Source organism: Narcine bancroftii, chromosome 5 (assembly GCF_036971445.1).
Source record: "Narcine bancroftii isolate sNarBan1 chromosome 5, sNarBan1.hap1, whole genome shotgun sequence".
In the NCBI taxonomy this organism is placed as follows: domain Eukaryota; kingdom Metazoa; phylum Chordata; class Chondrichthyes; order Torpediniformes; family Narcinidae; genus Narcine; species Narcine bancroftii.
In genome coordinates this window covers 83,471,672-83,489,757 of record NC_091473.1, presented here as the reverse complement: position 1 = coordinate 83,489,757, position 18,086 = coordinate 83,471,672, and the positions used below count along the sequence as shown (strand labels likewise).

The 18,086-nt window shown below is 42.5% G+C and overlaps 1 protein-coding gene across 9 annotated transcripts in view; it reads left to right on the top strand.

Annotated features, from left to right (window-relative positions):
• The first annotated feature begins 2,055 nt into the window (after nt 1–2,055).
• The window catches only part of LOC138763639 (P-selectin-like), a 104,305-nt gene continuing 88,274 nt past the window's right edge, over nt 2,056–18,086 (top strand). For 6 of the 9 annotated variants that reach the window (XM_069938126.1, XM_069938122.1, XM_069938120.1 and 3 more), the window contains exons 1-2: nt 2,057–2,167; nt 5,289–5,379. In XM_069938126.1, the coding sequence (XP_069794227.1) occupies nt 2,159–2,167; nt 5,289–5,379 (100 nt within the window). In that variant the 5' untranslated portion in view covers nt 2,057–2,158. Of the gene's footprint in view, nt 2,168–5,288; nt 5,380–11,358; nt 11,435–18,086 lie in introns of those variants that run through there. The other 3 variants (XM_069938125.1, XM_069938124.1, XM_069938121.1) reach the window with 2 other exon arrangements.

The window sequence follows — 18,086 nt, the reverse complement described above, 5'->3', positions numbered from 1 at the left end:
GGAATTGGTAACGATTGAAATAGGTATTTTATCCTTTGGAAGATATTAATTTTAATGCAATTTACCCTTCCTATCAGTGTTAGTGGTAAATCTTTCCAATGTTCTAAGTCATCTTGTAATTTCTTCATTAATGGCTATAAATGTATAATGTCAACCTGGAAATCAGAAGAGAGCCTGAGAGTACAGCAATGGTACATAGAAATGAATAAATGTATTCCATTGGAAAAAATAACATATAATTTAACAAATAAAGTCACAGTATTCAAACAAATTTGGGAATCATACATGGAACACAACAGAGAGGGCCTAAATGATAGAATGAGAAGAAGACAAAATGAACTGACCCAGTGTGTAAAAGTAGATGACACAATTTTCTTGATTATTTTCATTGTGTGATGGCATTGTTTAATGGGTTTATTGTATTGTATTGTATATGTTTAGTGGGTAGGGAGGGGGGTGGGAAGGAGGGGGAGAAGGGAGCGGGTAAAAAGGGGAGAAAATGACACTATATTCAAGAGGGAAATGTTTGTGTGTATTTTGGTTAATATTGTTCATAGTGTGAAAAATAAAAAATAAAATTAAAAAAAAGAATCAAAAGGTCATGTTGCACCTCTACATACCTCCGGTGAGACCACACTTAGGGTATTGTGTTCAGTTCTGGACACCTCATTTCAGGAAGGGTATAGAAGCTATAGAGAAGATGTAGAGGAGATTAACCTGGATGTTATCTGGATTGGGAAACAAGTCTTATAAGGCAAGTTTAGCAGAGCTGGAACTTTTCTTTTTGGAGCATAGAAAGACGAGAGGAAATTTAATTGAGGTCTGCAAGATTATGAGAAGCATAGATAAGGTGGACAACCAGTGCCCTTTTCCCAGGGTGGGAGGAGCAAACACTAGAGGACATCTTTACAAAGCAAAGGGAGTGAAGTTTAGGGGAGACATCAGGTGTATGTTTTTTTTAAATACAGAGTTGTGGGTGTTTGGAATGCTTTGCCAGGGGTGGTGGTGGAAGCTGAAACATTATAAGTATTTAAGAGATTAGTAGATAGGCACATGGATGAAAGAAAAATAGAGTGTTATGAGGTAGGAAGGATTTAGTATTTTTTTGGTAGGAATATTATAGATCGGCACATCATTGAGGGCCGAAGGGCCTGTACTGTGCTGTAATGTTCTATGTTCTCATTTAATGGTTACAACTCTCTTCTCCAATCCTCTAACAAAGCACTCAATACAAATAGTTTCCAATTTTACACGGAGCAAGGCTAAAACTTTTATCCACTTCTCTTTAAGCATACCTTTGCTCCCTACACTCTTACCCTCCCTTATGAAAATTACTGAGGGAGGGGGTGGTGGTGGTGGGGGAGTGGGTGGAAAAGAGGCTTATTGTCCAAGCAGTCTGCTCCTCCCCCAGGATTATATAAAAGATGTTCTACACAATTGAAGCTAGCCACTATTATCCCTCATTCAATAGCAATCTATTAGGGATTTTCTTCACTTGTCTCATAGTCCTTCAAAGCTAAACTCATATCTTTCCTCTCTACTCATTAGGTCAAAATGAGAAGAGTAGCTGCATTTTATTTGCTTCACTTCAAATTCCATCAGTGTAATTTGTAACAAAGCATAAATTAATCTGCAAAAGGAATCAACTAGAGACATAAGCCTGGGACATACATGGTCTTGGGCTCTATTGATAGATATAATGGCTATTTTTTAAATCTAAAAATCACTATACTACTGTACCTCATCATTACACCATATTAAAACAGAAGATTATATTTTAGTCATTCCAATCAGAAACTACAAAGTTGTTGCTAATAGAAAAACCTGGAGAATAGAGAGAAAAGTGTATCTGCATTTCCCTTCTCTCTCCTTTTGAGGCCAAAATAACAGAATAATTTAAAATATGCCTCAGTTTCTTGGATCCCTGCTAATATCATCAAGTGGAAATGAAAAAAAAATCAATCATGATAAATTTCCTGCATGCACACAAAAACACTCAGAAAAGCAGAAGTGGGCCAGTCCTATATTAACATTAATTACTTCAGGAAATCCTAGAGGTGGGGTTTTATGCTCTGACTATTTAAGAATTAACTGAAGAATTTTGGTCACAGCAAAGCCAAGAGGATTGAAAACCAAAGTCTTATGGACTGAATGTGCAATGAAAATGGTGAGTGATTATATTTTTTATATGTATAGTGAAAGGAACCATGCAACTTTTGCCTCATGCATTATTAATCTGCTGGTTTTAGGAGATTGATTGAAGGAAGAAGGGATGCAACAGTAAAACCTCTGATAATTAATAAATTTGTCAAAAGAAAGAAACAGTAACCACACTTGCAATGATAAAGCAAAATGTAATCAAATGAAAACATATTGGCATTTGTTGATTCTAATGCTATATTTACATAAGAGAGAATGTTAGTACTTGTTTAATTGTTTACTATTCACGTCAGCCTGCAGCTGACGTGGACTTTTTACCCCCTCCATAAATCTTCGTCCGCGAAGCCAAGCCAAAGAGAAGAGATTCACCACCTAATCCACAATTTTTTCCACAATAATTTAATTGCTTTAGGCAAATGATTTGAAACTGTAAATTGGTTATTTTATTTATTACAGTGTATTTAGTTATATACACAACCATATATAGACAATGTATTTTGCTAAGTTATCTATTAAAAATAATTTTGTTTAAGTTATGACCACAAACCACAATGATAACTCACATTCAGCACAATTCTACAAGAAGGGTGATCAAAGTTAGAAGCCCCTGAAGAACAAAGGAAATTGACTTCAGGAAAAAGTATTCAATAGATGATAAATACTTAATTATGGTGGCCTGCTGCAATCAAGTTGGCTCTCTGGGCGGCAAGCGCAACCAAAGGCCAGCAGCCCACTCAGTGACATTGGCTCCAACAGGCGAACTGGCAGGCGAATGGCAAGGACAGCTTAAAGGCCAGTGACCCTAAAATGGTGATGGTCTTGCTGCACAGTCAATAGACAGGGGTAGCGTGCATGGAAGAAGGGAATTGTTATGCAGGAGAGTACTCACGCGTGGGAAACCCGCATTTGTTATGTGGGTCGTGATGTCAGTAAAGGGGGAAAAGGCAGGAATGGCGCGAGAATAAAATTTGGGCCTGAGCCCCCAATAAAACATAGAGCTTAACCTGACTACACTACGTGTGTGTGTCTTCTTTAGAGTAGCATGCGGCTACACAATTAGAATTATAAAACTTGCAGGAGAAGGAGAAATTTGGAAGGGAACAAGGTGACCACAAAACATGACAAAAGAATAGTGAATAACATAAAAAGTAATTGAAAAAATTCTGTCTGTGTGGGAAAACTACAAATGATTATTGTGAAGGCATTATGAAATCTAATTTGTAATGAATTAGTAATAGGATGGCCAGTGCAGATTTGTTAGAGGTAAACCTTAAGTGTTTGAGTTCTTCTACAAAGTAAGTAAGTACTTTATTGTCATTGTGTAAGAAAACACAACAAAATTAAAAAGCACAACCGTGGAACTAATAAATACAACATACAAGAGCATATAAAACAAAAAACAAGAAAAATTAAACAGCATTAAAACAATACAAAATATACTAATTGGCGGAGTTTAATTCTCAAATGGCTCTGGGATAGAAACTGTTCTTGAGTCGGATCGTCTGTGATTTAATGAATCTATATAGTCTACCCGAGGGCAACAGGTCAAACAAATGATGGCCCAGGTGAGTAGAGTCCTTAAGAATATTGTGGGCTGATGGGCCTGTTCCTGAGCTGTACGAGTCCATACAACAATGCCTATTATATTTTTACTAACTTATGTATGTTTGGGAATTTTCTATCTAAATAATCTCAGTTTTTTACACAGAATGCTTGTTATCTTTGCCCTCCACCTCTCCATTCCACTTCTTCTCGAAGGCAAAGAGGAGACAAATCAACAATAAACAGGAATTTTTGAATTGTTGAACTTACACAATGGTACCCATTTCAACAGGCTAGACTATCAGAAGTACAGCGATAATAGTTATTGAAATACAAAACTTGATAAATTAATAATCTATTAACAGCACAGTCAGAAGGCAATTCCATATATGGCATTCTCATGGACTTCTCGGGCAGGCGGAGCAGGAGTGTTTCCTTGATCTCTCCCCCAACTCATCCCCTCCAACTTACTTCACTCTGCAGTCCATTCAGTAACAGGTTTCCTCCATGGCCCAGATCTCCCACTTATTAACATCCTTTATGATTACTTAACTAATCACCAATTCCCTCTCCCAGCAAGCAACACCATGGCACAGTTGGTTGCATGAAGCTTTAGTAGAACCACGGAGCTTAATTTGTTTTACCCTGAGACAAATGCCTTTTACATTTAGACTACAAAGTCAATTCCGTAATCCAGCAATCACACAGGAAACAGAACCCATGGAAATTGTGGCATTTTCATGATTATAAAACTTTAAAATATCCTTTCACAAATGTCTGAAATACATTTTCAGCCACTTGACAATGTGTGGAAATAAAATAGATAAATAAACTGAAGAACCTTTTTTAATATTTGTAATTACTACAACCATAGCAAACATTCATTTGAACGATGAAGAAACATCTATATAATATACTACTTTAATATTCCTCAAGCAAGGACATGCAAAGGGTTTCTGGTTTTCACATTTGATTTTTAAATTTTTTTAAAATTTAGACATACAGCACGATAACAAGCCCTTTTGGCCCACAAGCACATGCCACCCAATTACACCTAATTGACCTACAACCCCCAGTATGCTTTGAAGAGTAGGAGGAAACCAGAGCACCCATAGGAAACCCATGCAGACATGGGGAGACGTACAAAGTCCATGCAGACAGCACAGGATTCGAACCTGTTTCCCCCAATCACTTGTGCTGTAACAGCATTGCACTAATCACTAAGCTAACTGTGCTACTCTGTTGAATGGGATTGGCTGTTGAATGGCTCTGATATTTTGTTCGTCAATGGCCCTGCTGTGTCTACAAGGAAGCGTGACTTCAGAAAGGAGGTGAATTGTTATTCGTGTACTGTCTGGGTATCCAAAAATAAGAGTTTGAAAAAAAAAGTTGATGCTGCAGGACACAAAAGGACCAAATAGTCGATGTCATATGTGTCGTATAACTCAATAAACCAATTGCCATGACTATTGTTCTAACATTTAATACATTTGGATTTGAGTGTCGTTGGAATTTCTACAGTTAAGGTTTATTTTAATGCAGATTTTAAAAAAAAGAATGCTATTTGATCCATTCTTCACATACAGGAATCGCATGGAAGTGTGAACTGGGCATGCAGGCAAAGCCCACAGGTACAAAATAACAGCTTCCGCCTGTTGACATTAATTGTGATTTCTGGTAAGATCGTATTTTCAGTTTAACTGATTTCTCACTGTCTGATACAAAAATGATCATTTTATAACATTGACAAAAAAAAAATTAAAAAAAGAAAATACCTTTGGTGCACAGATCTGACTCAGAAGAAACACAGTATGCTTGGAATACAACAAAATTTTTCCCTCCAACAGCTTCCACTATCCCCCTTTCCAACCTTCTATCTCTCCCATGGACCACGTCTCTGTCGCTGATTAATTTGACAGTTTCACAGTCTTGTTCCCCTTTCACAAACTTCATAACCTTCTCCCCTAATATTAAAAATTTCCCTCTTCCTCTTCAAAATAACTAATCTTGTCCACCATACCTTGAAGCAAGCCCATATACCAAATGTAAAGAGAAATAGACATCTGGAAGGAGAATTTACATTTGGAATTTAACAGCAACAGTTGAAACCTCATTTTTTAGGTTCTTTTAAGAAACACATCATTTTATGATTTTTTTTTAAAAAGTTGAATTCAAACATATAGTATGGTAACAGGCAATTTCGGCCCATGAGTCCGTGCCGCCTAATTTACACCCAATTAACCTACGCCCCAGGTATGTTTGGAATTGTGGGAGGAAACCGGAGTCCTGGGAAAAACCCATGCAGACATGGGGAGAATGTAAAACTCCTTAGAGACTGTGCAGGATTCAAACACTAGGTCCCTATCATTGACACTGCAAACCGCTACACCAACCATGCCACTTGTTCTTAAGCAAATTAAACAAATTGTAACAATTTTTAACTGTGCATTTTAGGCTATTTTAAATCAGTTGTCCCATATTTGCAGGAAAGAGTGGTAGTGTATAGATTTAAAAAAAGCCTCGGAATTCACCCCATGATTATTTGCATTAAATGGACTGCGAAAATAGTGTAATAAATCTTGTCAGGGAGAAAAATGCAATCACGTATACCATGTTTAGAACTGGTCACTGGAGACAACTATTCAGTCAATGGGTCTCGGAAAATTGGCTAGGGAAAGGAAATGCAAATGAAGGAGTATCCAGCCACGTGGCCGACATCATTGTACATTGTACAAGAGTGGTGATCAGGGGCCATTCACATTTGGAGGCAGGGGAAAGAAGTTTTAGAATAAAATAAGGCAGCTGAGCTGTTTAGATTTTCATTAAAAGTTTTACAGTGAGAGATCACAACCCTGCCTGTTGTACTTTCTGAGGAAGTTATTTTCATTTCACACTATTGTTTTTTTTTACTGAATGACCTGAATTAAGCAGATTATAAAACTACATTATTAGTTTATGCTCTATAAAACAAAATAGAGTTCTAATAATCCATCAGTTGGAAGATCAATGTGCCACTTTATGAAAAATTAAACAAGATCTTGTACTCCATGCAGCTGTTCTATCTCAGCAGAATGATACATATACCTTACAACATCTTCGCAAAATCCTCCAAATTAACTAGACTAATAGGCATATCACATTCATTTCTTCTCCCAGGCTAACACCCCCAAAACTAGAGCCCAAGTTTACACTCAATTGGCTATTTTGGGTAGGGCACATCACTGAAGCAGATATTCCATGCTGAGCTGTTGTGGAAAGAGGTTATCTGATCAAAATTCCCCAAATAATGTGCCACCAACTCCAAGCAATCTCTGGTCCAGGACCTCTCAAAATGGAGAGTGATTATTTTGGATATTGTAGAGAGCGTGGTGTCCATACATTGGGAGCACACAGAAGACCCATGTAAACCATTAAGGAGTGCCCATGCGCTTCCTGCCTCATCTGTAGTCAGTAGTTCCCTCAGTGCCTGATCAGCTATCTTATAACCCATAAAACTGGAGTTGAAATAAGTCACCCTGGATCCCAAATGACTGCTACTGAGAAGAATTCCTCACTCCTGACTGCATTAATTGCATCTAATGCTCGTGGAAACTAAAGTCATCATCATCCTCAGGTGGTCCAACTTACGAAAACTCCTTACATTGTACTTGGTTCTGCCAGTGATGAGAAAAAGAGTCATAAATTAATTGCAGTTTTAAATCACACTGTGGTGTCTTTGGTGGTAGAGGTCATAGGTTTAGAAGCAGTTTTGAAGCAGCCTGTAGTGAACATTGCAGATAGTATACTGTGCATCCACTGTGCACTCCTAGTTCAGGCAATTGTTGGGATGCCGGTCGAGAAGGATGGTTTGTTCTTGATCAAGCTTTTTGATAGTTTGCCAAAATTGCATTAATTCAGCTGTGGAGAGAATTCAATCACACTTATGGCTTGTGCTTTGTAAAAGGTGGAAAGGATTTGGGGTGTCATAAGGCGAGACACCAGCTTCTCAACAGATCTTGTCAGCGACTGTACTTATGTGTGTGATTCTGTGGTGTTCTTGATCAATGGAGACCTGGGCATTGATGATGTTGATTCGGTGAATGGCAATACTAAGGTTAAACTCCTTTGTTTCAAACAGTCACTTTGTAGCATAAATGATACTTCCCATTTATTATACTGTGCGTGAATGTTGCAAGATAGGCCATTGCATTTGTTGAGGAGCTGTGGAAAGAAGTATTTGCAATCATCTGCAAACACCTCTACCTGTGACCTTATGGTGAAGTAGTTGAAAATAACTGTGCCTAGGAACTCCTGCATTGATAACTTGGGGCTCGGTTTATTGACTTCCATCTTCCATTTTTCTTTGTGAGTTGTTTTTGTCCAGTAGCTCTACTGATATAACTTAAAGATATTTTTTTCAGTCATAGTCTTCAGTTTCCTTTCTTCTGTTTTGAGTGACTGCAGCCCATCATCACAGTTCAGTTGACACAATAAGGAGGCTTTGTTTGATTAAGATAGTACAAGAAAAGGCTTCTCTCTACCCACCCCCTTTTTAGATCCCCCTGTTAGAAACAGATGTTTTTTTTTTCTTTGGCTTGGCTTCGCGGACGAAGATTTATGGAGGGGGTAAAAAGTCCACGTCAGCTGCAGGCTCGTTTGTGGCTGACCAGTCCGATGCGGGACAGGCAGACACGATTGCAGCGGTTGTAAGGGAAAATTGGTTGGTTGGGGTTGGGTGTTGGGTTTTTCCTCCTTTGCCTTTTGTCAGTGAGGTGGGCTCTGCGGTCTTCTTCAAAGGAGGCTGCTGCCCGCCAAACTGTGAGGCGCCAAGATGCACGGTTTGAGGCGTTATCAGCCCACTGGCGGTGGTCAATGTGGCAGGCACCAAGAGATTTCTTTAGGCAGTCCTTGTACCTTTTCTTTGGTGCACCTCTGTCACGGTGGCCAGTGGAGAGCTCGCCATATAATACGATCTTGGGAAGGCGATGGTCCTCCATTCTGGAGACGTGACCCATCCAGCGCAGCTGGATCTTCAGCAGCGTGGACTCGATGCTGTCGACCTCTGCCATCTCGAGTACCTCGACGTTAGGGGTGTGAGCGCTCCAATGGATGTTGAGGATGGAGCGGAGACAACGCTGGTGGAAGCGTTCTAGGAGCCGTAGGTGGTGCCGGTAGAGGACCCATGATTCGGAGCCGAACAGGAGTGTGGGTATGACAACGGCTCTGTATACGCTTATCTTTGTGAGGTTTTTCAGTTGGTTGTTGAAGGGTTCAGTCAGTTGAACCCTTCTCCATTAACAATGGCGTGAAGCAAGGCTGTGTTCTCGCACCAACCCTCTTTTCAATCTTCTTCAGCATGATGCTGAACCAAGCCATGAAAGACCCCAACAATGAAGACGCTGTTTACATCCGGTACCGCACGGATGGCAGTCTCTTCAATCTGAGGCGCCTGCAAGCTCACACCAAGACACAAGAGAAACTTGTCCGTGAACTACTCTTTGCAGATGATGCCGCTTTAGTTGCCCATTCAGAGCCAGCTCTTCAGCGCTTGACGTCCTGCTTTGCGGAAACTGCCAAAATGTTTGGCCTGGAAGCCAGCCTGAAGAAAACTGAGGTCCTCCATCAGCCAGCTCCCCACCATGACTACCAGCCCCCCCACATCTCCATCGGGCACACAAAACTCAAAACGGTCAACCAGTTTACCTATCTCGGCTGCACCATTTCATCAGATGCAAGGATCGACAATGAGATAGACAACAGACTCGCCAAGGCAAATAGCGCCTTTGGAAGACTACACAAAAGAGTCTGGAAAAACAACCAACAGAAACAGATGTACCTTCACAGAAATTGCTCCAGACAAAAATTGAGAACAAAGAACATTTATTATACAAACAATGCAAAGTTGTGTGCTTCCCCTTACCCTGGGAATACACACATACACTGGGGCTCACCCAACTTTTATACAGTTTATTTCAGTATAGGAATACCCTCCCCCTTACATTCTTCTGCCTCCTGGATAGGTTTGGCATTAGGCAATCCTGTCTGCCTACGTGCTGTTTCTGTGCACTTGGAGGACCAGGGGGTATCCTGTCGGTGTCTCATCATGTCATTATCCTCATTGTCCTTATTCACAAACCTGTCTTTGTTCTAATTTACACCTTCCCGACCCTCAGGGCTACAACCTCTTCATATGTAGAACTTGCTAATACTGTCTAGGGCTTACTAATTACATATAATTCTATCTAGGGCTAGAAGACCCTTATCTTATTCAGACTAACTCTACTTCCTACATTCTAATATCCATTTCTTATCCTGTTCATACTGGCTTTATTCATTTACCCATTTATCTATATTAGTTTCCTCATCTTCATATTTTTATATCAGTTTTACTCATCTCTTACAATCCTCACTTTTCTTTTAGATCAGTATTACTGATCTCTCAACTGAAATGTATTACTTGCAGTAAACGAACTGCAGTCTCAGCATCATTAGACAGAATTAGGGAAACATACATCCTTTGGGTTATAGTGCTCTGACGAGGGGTTCGATGAATTTAATACTGCACACAAGTCTTTAGGCAGGGGAGCACCATAATGGTCAGAATAGCGAGTCCAGCTGCTATAAGGGCTGTGGGTATCAGACTCCAGTTACCAATAAAAAGTCTAGTCCATCCCACACTGGACCAAGGATTGCCACATTTGAACCTGGGCATGGGAAGATTTTCAAACTCCTGAAGAAGTGTCTTTAACCGCCTGACCATTGTGAGCATTGTCCTTAACCAGTCTTTCACAAACATTGCCTTCAGCAGCCAACGAGTAATTGAGAGCCAGGCGGTTTTGTTGAACTGTGGCTCGTATCTGTCGTTTTTCTTCAGCCCCTAAATTCAGGGCCATTGCTATCTGTTCAGTGATGATCTCCAAGGCTGCCTGGAGTCTGATTAAACGATTTAAATGCCAAGCAGTTTTAGTATTCTGGAGCAGCTTATTTCGTTTACAGCTGGAACTCCCCTTACAGTGGTGGTTTTTTTTAACATTTCAAATGTCTGTGTGACCCAAAGGATGCTTTACAGGAGACCAAGTTGGGGAGGGGTGTTTCTTGTCACTTAACCTGTGAATTGCAGCCTGTCTGTGAACATTAGCATATGTATTAACTCTATCTCTGCCACATGTACAATCCTGACTACCATTCTGTCTGTCTTTGTCCCACCATCTCCTTTGTGCTATCCCTTTAAACCTCCTCTCTTTAATACCTGTAGAGGTCAAAATACAAATCAAATCTACTCTAGAGCCGTTCTGTACCCCTGGTCCATGTTGGGATCCTATATTAACCCATATCCCACTATGACTATACTTTATATTGTCGGACTCTGGCTTTACCTTACCCTCAATTTAGTTTATGTGTCGTCTGAGTCCAACGTGCTCGTTGAATGAAGTGATAGGAGAAGGTATTCGATTCAAAAATCAGTTTATTATACAGCACAAGAATAAAACTTAACAGAACTCTGGGTCAGTCGTTAGTTCATAGGTCACCTGCACAGTGAGCTATTCCCCAAGACTGACCCCTTTTGTCCAGTCTGCTCAGTTTATATAGCTACAATTTACCAAACAGAACAAAAGTTGGTTTCCTTTGCTAGATTTTTACATAAAGTATATCACCAGCAATTTCCTTATTCTACAGTTTATCTCGGGTGTATCTCGGATCTTCCAGATCAGACCATCCTATTGTTTTGACCAGAAATCAACTCCTGCCCCAGGTATTTCCAATCATCGTTCTGTTCCTGTCTGGCCAATGTCTTCTGTTCTCCCTAACACCTCCTCATGCCTTAATCTTCTTCCTAGACTGGCTTTCTATTTCCTTTGTTTCTTACAGGATATTCTTTGTTCTGGTCGGCTCTGTGTCTCCTGCGCTACTCAACACCTCCTTCAGTTTGAGCATTCCCCTCCTAAATCGTTTCATCCATTTCCTCTCCCTTGTATTTTGGGATCAGACAATTCTGCCCCTACTGGACTCAGCCAACTTTGCTCCATGCTGTCATTGCCACCTAATTACCTTATATTTTTCCCTTAACCATGAAGTAAATATAAAAATTGTTACATAGTCCTCTATTCCGTGATATTTTAGCCCCTAGATTCCAACAGTCCCCCTTTTGGTCTCATGAAAATGAGACCCACCACCAGTTAACTTATGGGACCAAGACCTCAGGAGTTTTTGCAAGGACCGGCATCTCCAACCCCTTGTTAAACTTAACCTCACAAACTTGGCCATTATGAACACATATCAGTCCAGTGGGGGCCCCAACACAGTGTTCAGGAACGTCAGTCCAATCCGCAAAGTACTGTTTCGGTTCGTTATAGGCCTCCCAGGCTGACCACAAACACTTTGTACAGTTGTTTCCTTCTCCAGATGCTTCAAGGGCTAGGAACAACATCACCCATAGTCCCCACATAGTGTCCATCACAGCCCCCTAAATTCTGTTGACTTCAATATAGAAATATCACTTCAAATACTGAAATACAGTCACTGCAATCCAATAATCTCTTTAAAGGGACCCGTTCAAAAAGTTCTTAGTCCGTAGTTGCTTCACAGGTTCTCAGTCACCTCCGTTCGAATCTGTTCCAGTGTCCGTGTCGGTGGGTCCATTGCTGTACACCGACTCCAATGATACCACGTCTCTCCTTTTCCCAGTAGTCGAACCGCGTGGGACGTTCTCTCCACCACTCTGTAGGGTCCTGTCCACCTGGGCTCCGACCACTTTCTCTTGATCACCTTTAACAGAACCCTCTCCGCAGCTGATGGTATTGGGGTTTCACCTTTCCGTTCAGTACTTGTAACCTGTTGTGAAAAAGCTGATACCAGAGCTGTTAGTTTATCATAAAGCTTACATTTCATTGGACTTACCTCTTCCTTTGTGGTATGAATCCCGGCTCCAGGTCCTGGAAACTGGTGCCCCGTTTGTAGTTCATACGGAGTAAATCCTGTCACATAACTTACCGAACTCCTTATTGACATCAATGCCAGGGGCAGCGCATCCACCCAATTTAATTTGGTCCGTGCCTGTACTTTCCCGATCTTACCTTTTATTGTTTGGTTCATTCTCTCCACTTTTCCTTGGGATTGTGGATGATACACCGTTCCAAAGGCATGTTTTAACTCCAACATCGCTTCTACCTCCTGTAGATCTTTATTCTTAAAATGACTTCCATTATCTGACCTAATTTTTCTAGGGAATCCGTGTCTCGGAATATACTGGTTGATCAGGAACTTACTTACCATCTTTGCATCTTCTCTTTTGGCAGGGATTGCCTCCGGCCACCCTGTGAACACATCTACTGCTAGTAAGAGGTATCGATAGCCACTTGCCCTCTCAATCATGTCCGTGTAATCAATTTCAATTTCCTGTCCTGGTAACTTAGGCAACGGAAACTGTCCTTCATGCAGTTTCACAGTCGCCTTGACATTGAAAGTTATACATACCTCACACTCTCTGATATGGTTCTCCACCATTGCCGGCAGGAAGGGGTGCCACCAATGTATCAAATACCTTATCATCTGCTTCTTTCCACAGTGTGTTAACCCATGCGCCTCCTCTAGGAGGGGTTTCATGAGTCCAGATGGTAAAACTGGCCTACCGTCAGTCGATCTCCACGGTTGCCCCCCTTTCCTCCCATACCATCCTTTCCTGAGGTGATGCCTTCGCATGTTCTTGAATTATTACTTCTACCTCACACGGTGGCAATAAGTCATGTGCCGTTCTGTCTGCCTGTGTCATAATAAACTGAGGGCCGTATCCTGCTGCCCTTTTTGCGGCCATGTCTGCTTCCTGATTTCCCCGAGCTACCATCGTATCTGTTCTATCATGTCCTTTACATTTAATAACTGCTAATGCCCTTGGTTTCAGGAGGGCCTCAGCCAGTTTCCTAACGTCCTTCTCGTGTTTAATTGGGGTCCTTGCTGCTGTCAAAACCCACTTCTAATCCATCGACTAAGCTCAACCTGTATACCACATATGCCGAATCTGTATATATATTGACCTCCTTCCCTTCTGCCCATTCTAATGCTGCTATCATTCCCTGTAGTTCTGCCAGTTGTGCTGATTCCTTTCCTCTCACTGTCCCTGTAATGATTTCTTCAAATCCTCCTGTAGTTTTTCGTACCACCGCATAGGCGGCCTTCAATCCATCTGTGGGGTGTCTGTAACAACAACCATCTGTAAATAAGGTCTCATCTGGTTCTCTCAAGGGTGTAGCCTGTAAGTCAGGTCTTATTTTAATATCCTTTACTACCCTCTTTTCACAGCAGTGTGGTACTCCCTCTCCCATATTGTCTGCCATGTTAATGCCTTCATGGGTAAATGTAACATTTGGAGCATTCAGGATCTTTTCTAGTCTCGTCTGCCTTAGCGAAGTCATTGTAAATGCTGTCGAGCTCACAAATGCTACAATACTATGTGTTGTTAATACCGTCAGGCCATGTCCCATCACTACGTGTGCCACCTTTTGTAGAATCTTTGCTACTCCTGCTGCATGTCTCGCACATGGTGGGTGTCTGTCTTCCGTCGGATCCAGTGTGATACTCACATACATGAGCACACATCTTCCACCCTCTTTTTTCTGAAAAAGAACACCATTAATTGTGTGTGCTTTTTCAGAAAAATCCAAAAAGAAAGGTTGTTTATAATTTGGAATCGCCAAATCTATAGCTGTTGTAAGAGCTTGCTTAAGTAGAATAAAACTCATCTCACCCTGTGCAGTCCAATCAAGTGTAGCTCCCAGATTCCTCATCCCCTGCTCATTCACCAAAGTTCGCAGTGGATGTGTCAACTCACCATACGATGGGATAAACTGCCTACTATAACCTGTCAAGCCCAAAAATGAAAGCATTTCCTTAACTGTTTGGTTTTGGATGATGTAGTATCGCTGTTCGATGTGCAGGGGAAATCCCTGTACCTTTCGCTGAGACCATTCTACCTAAAAAGGAGACCACCTGTCTGCAGCATTGCAACTTTAAGCGAGAGACTTTAAATCCTGTCTTGAACAGCTGCATCAGCAGGAGACGTGTGGCCTCCAAACAGGAAGCATGATCAGGTGCTGCCAATAGGATGTCATCTACGTACTGGATCAGAACTACCCCACCTGGCAGTACTAAACTCCCCAGCTGTTCCTTCAAAACCTGATTGAAAATCCCTGGAGATAAGATAAAGCCCTGCGGAAGTCTAGTATAACGTAATTTTCTACCTCTATATGTGAAAGAAAACACATCTCTTAATTGTTCTGCCAGCAGCAAACAAAAGAAAGCATTCGCTAAATCTATGCAAGAGAACCAGGGGTTAAAGCAGTCATGGCAGTATATGGGTTCGGTACTGGAACTGTGGGTGTTCGCACAATACCATTGATGCGTCTTAAATCATGGGCCATCCGATATTTGCCCGTCTCCTGTTTCGGAACAGGTAAGATGGGTGTATTCCAACTTGAGCACGAATGCTCCAACACCCCTAAATTCATTAAGCCCTCAATGGCCTTTGCCAGACCCACCTCAGCCTCGGGTTTATGGGGATACTGTGTCTGCCAAATGGGAGTATAATCTGAAAGTTCAAAGGTTATGGGATCAACCTGCTGGCAAAACCCCACGTCTGCTGGTCCCATTGACCAAAGGACCTCAGGGATAGAATCTAACATAGGGGCAGAGTCGGGATGATCCATCCTTTCTCTACCATGCAAGCGTTCAATCTGCCTATGCTCAAGGAGGACCCGATCATTTGAAGGGTACAAAATCCTGTACGCCTGACCAGATGAGGAGAACTGCACTGTCGGTATTTGGGTATCGGACCAATCCCTTAAGGACATCAAGTTCTGACACATCGGTCCCAAATCTTTTGCCTGGTGAGTAGTGCCAATTGCAAGGGTGACATGCGGAACAGCCTCACCTGCCATCACATACCACTCCATCTGTTCAGATGTCAGTGCTACCGTAGCTGCCACTCCCTCCTTTCCTACCACTATGTAGTCCGAATTAATTTCCCATTGCCTGCCCTCTACCTCTTCATAAAAGGCATGCTGATAAATTTCATCCCCATCTCTATCGTAAAAGAGGGTCACATAGAGGGGGTCCGAGGGAGGGGTATATGGGTGTAACGTCTGGATCCACGGCTTCCATTGATTATAAAGCTTTAGCAGCCCTCCCTTCTGTGGGTCCTCTGGTTCCAGCAGCCCTCAGTAAATGTCAGCCCATAGTCCCTCAGACGCGGATCCTCCAGCAGCTGCCAACAACATCTGAGAACTGGAATGAAGTGTAGTTAATGAACAGTTCATAGAATATCCATTTGGAAAGGTGATCTCTATTCCGCTGGGTCCGCAAAGGATCGATGCTCCGCACCTGACCAGCAGGTCTCTGCCCAAAAGATTAGTAGGGCATCTGGCTGACAAAATGTATTGATGTGTGAAAGTCTGTCCTGCCACAGAAGTGACTAGCGGTGTAGAAAACGGCAGATTTTCTGGTGTACCCGAGAACCCTATCAGCTGGACGCTAGAGGATGATGTTTTAGCTTGAAACTCAGCACCAATGAGTGTTGAAAATCTGGCTCCCGTATCCACTAAAAAGGATACTTCCATGTCCATTACTTTAATCTGCAGGAAGGGGTCTGCCAACCTAACCTGCTCTTGGGTGCTCAGGCCCCATCACTGCTGGTAATATGGCTCCTCCTCCGTCAGCGATGGGAATTGTCCCTTTGGAGCGAGAGCCGCATGGGGTGCCTGATGTCTCTGACGAACTCTGGGGCTGGACCCAAGGCTCATATTGTGGTGGTCCATATCCCCTTCCCCCAGTGTCCTGAGGACCCCAAACTAGGGGGAAATCTCTCTTCCAGTGTCTTGGTTGACCACATCTGAATCATACGGCTGGCGGCATTCGTGGAACACCCCGACCTCTCCCTCTTTCTCGGAATCCCCGCATTGGACCTTCAATTCTGCCCCCATAGGTGGGACCCAGTGCCCAATTTGGGGCCAATTCGTATTATTCCCTTGTGGTGGCTGCTGAATCATCTGGTTCGCACCCTTTGAGGAATTCTTTTTTGCCTCGTTTTTCCTAGCTTCTCCCAATTGAAGCTTAAGGAGTTGCACTTGTGCCGACTCCGTAGTTTGTTTGTCCTCCTTTTGCTTAGCCCTGTAACGTTTCATGTGATGGGTCAAATGTTTTTCCCATTGCTCACTCGAGCAGCCAGGAATATCAGGGTTATTCTCTAATGCCTCCCTAACTACAGCTGGCAGTCCACTCATTACTGCAGCCCTAAAGAGTGTAGTCTGCAAGGGATCTGTGGCTGGGTGTACTCCTGCTTTATCCGTCCAACTCTCCTTACACTGACTCAAAAAAGTCGAGATCTCCTCATCCTCCTTTATGGAAAAGGTCAGGGACTGCATGACCCCGGGGGGAATGGGAAACTTATCCCGCATTGCCCCTCCTATTACCGTAGCATGTTTGGCAAATGGCTCGGCATCGGGGCAGCTAGTGATTCCTGCGACCATTTCTACCTGCTGTACCTCCCACAGCCCAAGCTGCTTCCCTAATAATGCTCTACAATCCCCTATGGCTATCTTATGTCCCATCGTATATTGGCAGAACTTTCCCATCCACGCTCCACCTCCCTCAGTCGGAGGTGGCCTTTTGTCCAAAATACAATTCATGTCGGTGAATGAGAAGGGTTGATACCTTTCCCCAATTTGCAGACCCTTATAAATTAACAGCATCTGTCTATACCTTTCTGGAAGCCATACTTCCTCCCTGTCTCGCAACGCGTATCCCAAAGGGGAACGAGGGTTTTCCTGACCCTGTCTTCTGTGTGTGACCATTCTTCCCCTGATCATGACTGGCTGTTCCTCATCTTCACTCTCCACACTTACACTAGCTATCTCATTTTCCTCGTCTTGCCCTCTCTCCCGCTCCCATCTGACACTCACTGGGTCACTTCCCCTCCTATTCTCCTCTTCTTGTCCCTGTTCTCTCTCATCTGTTTTTCCCAGGCACCTACTAGTTTCCCTAATTGCACATATATCATTCTGTATTTCGTTCATCAATTCCTTTGTTTCCTCCTCTCTCTCCTGCACAACACTCTTAAGTCTCTCCTTCGCCTCCTGGAGTTCTGGACCTGCTAACTCAGTGACATTCACTATTCCCTCACTTATCTGCATCGTTGGCATCTGGGGAATCGGATAAGGTGGTGGCAATGTCTCTGGTAACTTTGGATATAGCGGGGCTGACGGCTTAACCTCCCCCGTCATCTCCTCTCCCGTTTTCTCCTTTGTGATAGGGGATGCCTTTTTAGTAGCATGCTGAAGGTTCACTTCCACAGCCATGCAAGCCAATGTCATATTATGTAAATCTGCCCTTCTCTGTTCCTTCGCTTCCTTCTGCTG